We start from the raw sequence: 11208 nt of genomic DNA, 5'->3' as shown, positions 1-11208 counted from the left end.
ATAGAGCCTTTTAGTTTGGGGAATTATTAGTGTTCCATGATTCCTCTTCCCAGGTGGGCAATAAAGACTGGACACTGGTGCCAGCTGACTAGAGCATGTGTAACTGTGGGATGCCACGTCTGGGAGGCGCCACAAATAGACTGCTCAATTTTTATCACATTGATTGATAATTCTCTGCTGTGAGACTTGACCTTCTTAACTTACGAAATTAAAGCTATTTTTCCCTTTTCCCATTCCCCCAGGGGTCTTATGATTCATAGAATAATAAATAGGATGAATTCTGAACTCTGTGGTGGAAGGGTCTTGAGTCGTTTCAAAGTGTTTATAGTGACAGTAGTTTTTGGTCATGTTCGTGAAACTGCATATAAAACTGATCACTTATACTTTCAAAATAGCATGCAGGCGAAAAGTTAGGAGAGGAAAATATATTTTGTTTGGCTTACATATTAGTGGCTTATAGGACTGTTAGACCTTTACCTGCCTATAAGGTGCAATCTGTGCCTTTGTGTCATTACTGTGAAAGAGCAATAGGAAACTTCATCCACTATGATGACATGTAAATTCCATGCTGAAATTCACATAAGATTGTTTTTATTCGTATGTTGTTGTGCTTTTTTCATTTATCGTGATCTTTGTAAGTATAGATAAAATAGTGGTACACACATTTTCTAGGCAAAGAAGAAATTGGCATAACTTGTGTGTGTTCAGTTAAACAGCTGTAGCCAAAACAAAATTATCCTAGACTATGTGGTTAAGAAGTACCAGGTTAGCCAATGTAATACATGAATCATAAAACATTTTTTAAAAAATAGCATTGATACTTAACTTGTGGGCTCAAAAGGCCTGGGAAATGAGTGAAATGCATGTTTTACTAAATCAGGAAAAATAAATGATCAGAAAAAGTGTAATATGGAAATTTCAGGTACACTAGTCCTATCAGGCATTCCAAGATATATAGGATTTGCATTTTACATTAATTTGAAAAATTATTTTAAAAATAACGTCATGTTACAGAATACTTGGAAAAATGAAAAGGGGCTATTTCTTTCTAATATTTTTCTATCTGGTTTTTGACAAAATTGTACTCATACAGTTCCTACTAGCTCCTTTTTTGACTATAATCTTCATTGTTAGCACTTTTTAACAGTTTCATACTTGCTCATTTAATACTTTACTTAATTACTTCTCAAATAATAGGCGAAGCAAATTCCTAATGCTTTATGTTACCTGTTTTTGATATGAATATCTCATGTAAATTTGTATCTTGTAAAAGCTTTTTGGGGGGCAGGAGTTCTAGATGTGATCTTTCTGGGTCATATGGTTAAGAGGCCTTTTATGAGGCATTTCGTTCTTAGGTCAGTAAGATAGTCTCCATTTTACCAGAGCCCAAGATGACAAAATAAATTTTGTGGTTGAATTTTATATCTAAACATACTGACCTTGTCTTTAAAAGTTTGAATTCTCATACCTTCAAGGATATTACAGAAGTTCTTGGGCATCTTTATCATCAAGTCAATCAGATACAATTTGTTTAGAGAAAGATATGATCAAAGATCTCATCAGCCCCGGAAGCATGCAGATTCTTTTGCTATACAAACATGCTACTGCACTGAGAGTTGGTTGGGAAAAAAACAGGCCTCTGCTCAGGGTTTATAAATAGTTTCACCAAAGTAATGTTTAAAAAAATTAAATCATAACAAAATAAAACCTCACTAGTAAATGGAAGTTGAGATTATTTTGGATAGGAACTCTGATAGGATGGAAACACCATGGGCTCTGGTGTCAGACAAACTGTCTTCATAATTGCAGCTCTGCCACATATTCAGTCTATGACTCTGGATAGATTTTGACTTCAGAAACTCAGTCATTGTATAAAATGGTGGTTAATAATGTATAAAATAAAAGTAAGGTATATATCAAAGTGTTTAGCCCGTTGAGTGCCTACTTATTACTGATTAGTAGTAATTTCTTCCCTCCTTTATTCTTGGCACATGTTGAAAATGTAAAGAATGTTTCAGAAGGAATATTTAAAATATATAATTTAAAATACTTAAAAAGACTTTCACTTTAGTCCAAGAGATTCTATAAAAGCATTTTGCAACTTTCTGTGAGGCTGTACTATACTCATTTAAAAGTAAAAAGTTTAGAAAAAGGAAAAAGACAGTGCTAGATAAATGAGTCAGATATGGAGGGCTCAATTAGTTGGTCCCTTCTGGTTAAATCATTTATTTTTTTCTGCTCTCAGTTTCTCACCTGAAATGGAAAAACACAATTCCTTAAGCTACTAAGAATACTTGTTCCAGGGATGAAGAATTGTGGTTCACCTTTTAGGGAAAACAGAATTGGGTGAATAGTGTTTCCTTTCAAGAAATTTAATCAAGAGAAAAGGACTAAGCGTTAACAGTTTCTTACTGTAGACATTTCTTGTCAAGTAAGTATATTCTTAATTCTGATATATATGAGTGACAAAAACTAAATTCTGATTCAGTCATCCAACTACATTTGTAATGAATGCTCATTATGTTCAAGGTGTCTATAGAGAAAACAATAGACCTTTACAGCCACACACCTGTGTTCAAATCCTGGCTGGCTTCACACCTGACTAGCTGTGAGACTGGTGATACAATGAATATTTCTGACCCTCACTGAAGCCTCTCAGAGATTTTGTGCAGGAAGAAAAAAAAATGAGGAAAACAATAAGGAAGGAAACTGAGTTATCTATCTAGGCACAACACGTTACCCCCAAATTTAGTGGCTTAAAATACCATTAGTTCATTATTTGTCATGATTCTGAGGGTTGGCTGGGCTCTCCAAGTGGTCTTTCTTCTAGGATGGTGGTCTCAGGGCAGTATTTCAGTAGGGTGAAGGCCAAAGCTTCAGGGTTGCTGGAGGCCTAAGCTCAGGAACTTAAACCATGTCACTTTGGCCACATTTTACTGGCCACAAATCTAGCTCAGATTCGTGGTGTGGAGGAGAGACAGGCCTGTGTGTGGGAGGGCTATTGCAAAATCACCTTGCAAAGAGGTATGCTGCTGGGAAGAGAGGAGTCTATGATCAGTAAATCAGCTATAGTATCAGCTGTGTTTGTTTTCAAGAAGCCTGCAAACGGTGGTATCTAGCCATGTGCCTGCCCTTTTGTTTCAGGTGCTCAATCTTCATACTCCTCCTTTCTTCCCTTCAAGAATCATGCAAAGTTGAATGTGAAGACACAGTTCTAAAGGAGCCTAGGCACCGGTGTCGGTGTTTGTAATACACACTTTCTAACAGCACCCACAGCTGCCCGATGCCACCAGCGTGGGCTTGTGTAACAATCTTGTGTGATAAGACCCCCAGTTAAACTTGAATTTCAGATAAGCAACCAATAGTTTTTTAGTATACGTATGTCTTCTCCTGTTAACAGTTCAGCATATATTCTTCTAGGACTTTCCTGTCAATATTCCAACATATGCATATAAATTTAAAAAGTAGAATTGTATTTACTTTTTTTTTGCAAACAATTTTCCATTGGTGAATATTTATTCTAAACAATGTTTAGATCATGCTTTTTTTAAACATTTTTATTAAGTTATAGTCATTTTACAATGTTGTGCCAAATCGGTGTAGAGCACAATTTTTCAGTTATACGTGAACATACATATATTCATTGTCACATTTTTTTTCGCTGTGAGCTACCACAAGATCTTGTATATATTTCCCTGTGCTATACAGTATAATCTTGTTTATCTAGTCTACATATGCCTGTCAGTATCTACAAATTTTGAACTCCCAATCTATCCCTTCCCACCCTCCTCCCCCTTGGCAACCACAAGTTTGTATTCTGTGTCTATGAGTCTGTTTCTGTTTTGTATTTATGTTCTTTTTTTTTTTTTTTAGATTCCACATGTGAGCGATCTCATGGTATTTTTCTTTCTCTTTCTGGCTTACTTCACTTAGAATGACATTCTCCAGGGACATCCATGTTGCTGCAAATGGCGTTATGTTGTCGTTTTTTATGGCTGAAGAATTGTATTTACTTTCACTAGTTGCTGTTTCCCCTTTCCATATCTGTACATTTAGATCACATTCTTTTAAAAGCTGCCTGGTATTTCATGGTATGGACGCTCCACATGTTTATTTCTAAAGATCCTTTGATGGCTGTTTGGATTATTGGCACTCTTTCTTCATTACAAAGGATACTACTTTGTATATCTTTATACACATATCTCAGTGCATTTCTGAAGTATGAGGGCTAGAATTGTGATGGAGAAGGATATGCCTAGAATCCAGATCTCTAGAATGCCTTCAAAAAGGATATCATTTTAAACTCTTACCAAAAGTGTTTGGGGGGTTCTATTTCTCCCCTTGCTAACTATGAAAATTTTAATCTTTGCTTTTGTGACAGAATAAATAATCCACTTTCATAGCAGAGAAACAAATTGGGAGCATTCTCCCATAGAAGCACTGAAGAAGAGAAATATTTATTCAGTAGGCATAAGAAAATATATTGCTACCTTTCAAAAGGAAACTTGATTTGTAGCAGTTTAGGAGAATGAATGGTTGGGATTCAAACTCAGCACCTTGGGTCTGAATGAGAAGGTCTGAAAACAGAAACAGTTATGCAGGAATGGACTGGAGGGCTGAATTTCATCCCTCATTACTGGCAGTACACCTTTATCTCAGATTAATAACTCATACCTTTAAACTTCTCCCACTTGTGGAATGCCCTCTGGGTTTATTATAGTTTCCATTATCTTGGTAAGAATGCAACTGCATTTATTTTGTTTCCTTTATGCTTTTGAAAGGAAAGTGGTGGGGATCTAAAGGGAAAACCACAGACCAGAGATGATAATATACCATAATGCAGTGGGCAAGAGTTTCTCATGGTGCTTTCTTCTTGGTGCAAATAAACAAAGCTACTTATTTCTCATTTTTTTTTTTTTCTTTTCTGGGCTGTCCAGAGGGGCTGAGAAGTATTACTGTTCAAATTCCCCAACAACCCTCAGCCCTATCTAAATAAAGGAATCGGAACCAAAACCAAATCCAAGCATGAAACAATTTTCTTTAGGAGAAGAATACATATATTAGAAACTACTTCTTAGGGGGAGGGTACAGCTCAAGTGGACCTCATACAGTGCTTAGCATGTATGAGGTCCTGGGTTCAATCCCCCGTACCTCCTCTAAAAATAAATAAACCTAGTTACCTCCCCCCACCAAAATAAAATAATTAAATAATAAATAAAACAGAAAGCTTTTTTTTTTTTTAAAAAAAAAAGAAACTTAAAAAGAAGAAAGAAACTACTTCTTATGGCCTCCAATAACTGGGACTCGGTAAGATCTTCACATATTAAAAAAAAATGTTAAACCCATTTTTCTGTGCGGAAAAATCAGCTGTTCCTCTCCACTTTGAAGTCATTAGGTTGACTTTAAAAGTTGGGGTAGTATGTTAAAACCATGTTAGATCCGGAATAAAACATTTATAATGTCCAGGGTAAAAAGGGAGGTCTGACCAAGAAGAAAACATAGGAGAAGTGAATGGGAAGAGGAAGAAAGGGATTAGGGAGGACAACGAAAGAGAAAATAAAAGTTGTTTACGTTGAGTGTTACCAATGGTGCACCAGGTACTGTTTCACTTTTGACTGTTTCGCCTCCCTACAAACTCCTTGCAGACTGGACAATGTCTTATTCATCTTTGTTTCCCCAGTGCCCAGCAGGATGCCTAACAAACAGTCTGTGTTCAGGAAATATTTGTTGGGCTGGATTAAGCCACACTAGACTACTAATGAACACCCTAAAATTTAAATTTCATAGCTAGCCTCTTGGCATAGGTGTATTTGTGACCAGAAGACTTTTATAGACAAGCATTTAAGTTGACAGAGGTGCTTATGAAAGATACAGATTCCTGCCCACCCAGCCTAGAAATTCTGATACAGATGGTCTGGGTGGGGCCTGGGAATCTGGACTTTCAACAAATGCCTCAGGTGTTTCTGATACAGCTTGGGAACCAAAGGCAGCGTGTAAACCAGCACACCAGATGCCTTAAGCCCTGGAATCGCCCTCTTATTTTAGACTCTCTGTCCTGAGGCTTGATCTGAAAAGAATATGTGATCATCCTAACATGTAAACTTACCAAAGAGATTAAACTAGAAGATGGTTGATTACAGTGTACCAACACTCGTAAGAATTTTGAGTTCTAAATATCTATCCTTCTTGGTGGATCTGCAGATTTCTGAAAGCTCCCGGTCTCTTGTGCTGTGACAGACCTAACAGGGAAGATGTATGGAGAAACACCAATCAAGAGGTGCTTACTTGCTTTACGGGGGGCTGCTGAACCTGTTAATTGCTCACAGATCATGAACGTTTTGAAGGAACTGGGTCAAGGAGGAGATTATATGTGTTAATAGAAAAACAACAAAATGTTAATATACGTATGATATGTTCAAGTTTTTTAACAAAGAAAAATTAAAACCACATTGAGAAATGAGGGAAAAAACGGTGTTCACAGTGTGAGCTCACTGGGCAGAAATTCAGAATGGACTACAAGATGAGCTTACTTTGCAGCCAGTTAGGGATGAATGGTTAGCATTGTTAATGACAACACCTGTAATAAGTGAGCATGATCTCTGCCAACATACTAGGATTCAATCATAGTAACTGACCACAGCCACTAATTAATCAAGACAGCGTAGCCAGAGAAACCCACAGAAATCACAAAGCTTTTGATTGTATTTTATGGATTTCAGTGTAGCCTCTGAGGAAAGGGAATTTATTCGCTATGGTTCTCACTGTATAGATAAATAAACCCAGGCCCAGAGGGGTCATCTAACACCCAGTAAATCCCGGATAGTATATCTCCAGTGTCCTCCCCGCACCACACTGACTCAAGAACAATTCAGTAAAATGTCTGTGATGATGATGAACATCTCATTTGACCCTCCCTATACTCTGATCCAGGTAAGGTCGGCATCACCTCCTTTCTACACTGGAGTTACTTGTGGCCAAAAGGTACTGTGACAAATCTATAGGGCTGTAAAAGGCAGCATGTGGAGGTGGAGCCCACATCTGACTCCACAAGTCAGAAGCTCAGATAAGGCTTTGGTAGCAGGACCTGCAGGTCCAAGATGGGAGCCCGATCTGTGGAGCGATTACAGGTATGCTGGGCTGCCAGCCGGCGGGGCAAAGAGCCTTAGGCCATTTACCAGATCTGAGCCCAGGGCCCTGGGTGGCTGTGGGTGGGGCCAGCCACAGGATATCTAACTGGGATCTAGAATAGCTAGGACTTACGAAATACCTTCTCTCAAGTCCTCTGATCTCCACCCAGAGCTGATTACCATAACCGAGGGTTCGGTTAGGACACTTATTTAAGGGCATGCCCCACAGCCCCCGTTCCTGGAGCTGGAATGGGGCCAACGCGGAGGTGGTATCAGAGGAGAAACCTAACGGAGTTGGGGTTCAGCTTAGGGCGGTGGGGACCCGTCCCGGGAGAGGAGGCAGCTCTCTGGTTCCGCTCCGGGCCGGCTGCACAGGAGACCGGACGTGGCGTGAGTCGGGAGCTGGGAGGAGAGAAGGCTCAGTTCGTAGCGGAGGGGCACGTCTGGCCTGCCGGGACCTGGACGAGCCGGCCGTCGCGGTTCCGGGAGGCAGCGGGAGAAGTGCCCAGGCTGCTGTCTGCGCCCCAGCGCGTCCCGGCGCGCGGCGCCCCGGAGTCCCGGAGCGATGAGAGTGCAGGTCAAGGTAAATGCCAGGCGCCCACCCTCCCCTCCATCCTTCACCTCGCGCGGCCCGGACTTGGCGTGCCGCGCGCGGGTACCTCTCGACTGCTTGCGCGAAGCGCAACAGGAAATTCTGGGGATTAGGAGAGGGAGGGCGCCCCGGGCTGCTGGGGATGCTTGGGAAAGAAGGGAACTTGGGGGAGTTAGGGAGAGGACTCGAGACTCCGGTCGTGCCTTGATCTCTTGTAGGGAGGCCAAATCTCAAACAGGCTACACACGATGTGTGACTAGTACCATTTATTGTGCACATTTCTTGCATTTTGGGAATGTGTCAGTACTTTTTTTTTGGAGCCAGATCACCTGAATTAGCATCCCAGCTCCACCACTAGCTATGATCTTAAGCAAGTTACTGAACTATGCTTCGGCTTCCTCATCTGGGAAATGGGATAATATTTATAATTTGAAAACTAAATGAGATGCTGTATATGCAATGAACTTAGAATAATGGCGAACATATTTAGCGGACTGCAAGAATTTGATTGTTATTATTTTATCCAGGCAATAATCCTGTGAGATCCAAGTATAACCATTCACCCTCTCCCACCTCACTGGTTTACAAGCGAGGAAAATGAATCTAAGGGAGAAAAACAGAATTAGGGTTGGAACCCAGGCGAGTGCTTTAAATCACTAGAAATATGGATACCAATCACAGGATTTTGATCATTTCTTCTTAGGGAGAATGTGGTTCATTCTTAACAACCGACGTGGGAACTGAATCCTTCGATTTCTTTTTCTCTGCCTACAAATTCTGATGTTTCATTTTTTATCTGCTTGGATTCTCCCATGACTGGTAAAGCAAGTAGATATTCTAGCTTGATGACACCTGAGTTTGGCTATAAGAATCTGGCTGTTTCTTGGGTATCGCCCTCCCCCAACTCTGGAGTGGGGGTGGGGCTGTGAATCATTTGAGATGGGACTCAGCATGAACCTCTTTTCTGGGGCCAAAAGTGGGGACTAGTACCCTTAGATAGTATTAAACTTGCTTTGCTAGACAAGGGTGTGAATAACAGTTTGAGTTGATTGTACCCCCGAGGCGAGGGGAAAGACCCAGACAGCATATTGGGGATTTGCTGCAAATTTTGGTCTTATCTTTCCCATTTACAATTCTCTATCATAGCTAAAAATTTTTTGCAGGACATCATGCCAAAACCATCAAGCATTTGGTAAATACTGGATCTGAAATATGTCTTGTCTCTTTTTCTTTCTCCCCGGGTTCTTAATCTTGGGTTTTCAGTATAGTTTGGAAAGCCCAGCCACTTTCAGAGTGACTCTCCTTATCAAACTTCTGGTAGAATTATCCAGTGTTGGACCCCAAAGTGGCCATCCTACCTATAACTCTGTTATTTCTTTATGTACCACAACAGCTATTTTCCTGTAAGAACAACAACAAGAAATTGTTAGGTAAGGTATTCTGATGTGGGTCTCAGTTGTGTTTTTTTATTTTTTTCCTTCATGATTTTATTGAAGTTGTATATATACATAGTTCAGGGGCAAATAATTCCATAAGGTTTATTACAAAAAAACAGAAGAACCTCCATTTCCTTCTTTTCAGAAAGAGTAATCATATTCATCTCTTTAGTTAGTTGATACTTACTCATGTCTGTAAACAATGTTTATATTGCTCCTTCTTGATTTCTCAGATTTAGTCATCATACACTGCCTTTCCAGCCTGGGATATGAGGATTGAGCTTTCTTTTGTGTTCCTCCACCTACAGCTCACATGCATCTTTCCTGTTCCTTCCATCTGTCTTCAGAATACAGTTATCTTATAATTTTTAGTTAGGTCAGTATGTAGTTTGGTCTACATTAGTATGCCTTCCTGTCCACTGTTAAGAGCTGAATTATGTAGTACATGATTCCTTTCCCTTTATTTTGTTTTCCCCCAGAGCTGTCTTTCTGTGTATGTTTACAGAATTTTCTATAGAGTTTTCACTAATTTATCCATAAGTTCTTTGCCAGTTGTCTAAATCTTCTCTCAAGATCTTCTATTGCAACATCTATTCCAGTCAATTTTATGTTGTGGGTTACAGCTTTTTGACCTGATTGGCCCATCCAGCCTGGTTGCCCTTGATGTTGGATGCACAGCTGTAACATTGGGTTCTCTCTTCACATCAGCTTGGGGATTCCTTTTGCCTCCCTCTCTTATCCTGGTTCCTGTTTCCTCTATCCTGTGTCTTCTTTTTTGATTTTTTTCCCCATCATTTTAGTGGAGCACATTCTTCAGTAGCTCTCTGAGAAAGGTTTCATGTACTATACATTGAATCAATGTATTTTTATGACAAATTAGCCTTTCAGATTTTTTTCCTTAAAAAAGTTCTGCTAACAATACAGAAGTAATGTCTTGTGGTAAATAATCCAAACACTACACATAGAAATTCAAACAAAGTTCCCTTTCTGCCCTTTGTCCTCATCCCCTTCCAATCCAGAGGTCATCAAACTGTTGGATTTGGAGCATATTATTCAGGTATATTATTATATACATGTATATTTATTGTTTTGACTTGTGCATTTGTTTTTACATATAGTGAATTATACTGTTCATTGATATGTAACGTGATTCCTTTGAAAATAGTTACTGGAGATCTTTCCATGTCAATACATATTGGTGGTTTCTTGAATAGTATGTTCAGATGAGCTGGAGCAATCAAAATCAAGCACATAGCATATCTTGCTACCATTGTGCTTTTCTCTTCGTGAGCAATCACTCTTCTAGACTCATTCAGCCAACAAATATTACTGAATGTCAACTATATGCTAAGCCCTTTTCCAGAACCTGGGAATATACAGTGAACAAAAGTTTCGTTTTTGAGGTAAAGTGGGATGGTGAGATAGTCTGCAGTGATGGAATTGAGCTCAGCTCCAGCTTTAGTTAGCTTGGTTAGCTTGTTTTTCCTCTCTTGGAGTCCAAACCTCATTCAATCAAGCCCCACCACCACCACCCTCTCCCCCACCTCTCTCTTTCTCTGTATAAAATCATGACCATTACAAATTGAATTCCGTAACTTGTACGCCACCAGAGCAACAGAACCATACCCCTGAGATATAGAACTAGATATTCTGAATGGATAAACAAAATGTGATATACACATATAATAGAATATCATGCAGCCTTAAAAAGGAAGGAAATCCTGTCACATGCTACATCATGGATGAACCTGGAGGACATTACGCTAAATGAAGTAACTAGTCACAAAAAGACAGATGTTGTATGATTCCGTTTATATGAGGTGTCTAAAGCAGTTCAGTGCATAAAAAGAAAAAGTAGAATGATGGTTGCCAGAGGCTGGGCAGACAGGGAAGTGGGGAGTTGTTTAATGAGTGTACATTTTCAGTTTTGCAAGATGGAAAAGTTCTGGAGATTGGTTGCACACATCTCTAAATATAGTTAATAATACTAACCTGCACACTAAAAAATGGCAAAGATGGTATATTCTATGTTATGTATATTTTACCACAATGA

At 39.5% G+C, this 11208-nt stretch overlaps 1 protein-coding gene across 1 annotated transcript in view; it reads left to right on the top strand.

Moving 5' to 3' along the window:
• The first annotated feature begins 7068 nt into the window (after positions 1–7068).
• Positions 7069–11208, top strand: part of TRPM6 (transient receptor potential cation channel subfamily M member 6) — a 122204-nt gene continuing 118064 nt past the window's right edge. Inside the window, 1 exon segment of the mRNA XM_032477857.1 lies at positions 7069–7127. Coding sequence (XP_032333748.1) covers positions 7098–7127 — 30 coding nt within the window. The 5' untranslated portion in view covers positions 7069–7097.

This window comes from Camelus ferus, chromosome 4, assembly GCF_009834535.1.
Source record: "Camelus ferus isolate YT-003-E chromosome 4, BCGSAC_Cfer_1.0, whole genome shotgun sequence".
Classification (NCBI taxonomy): Eukaryota; Metazoa; Chordata; class Mammalia; order Artiodactyla; family Camelidae; genus Camelus; species Camelus ferus.
Note: the sequence above shows the minus strand (reverse complement) of the source record. Positions and strands in the feature narration are given on the sequence as shown.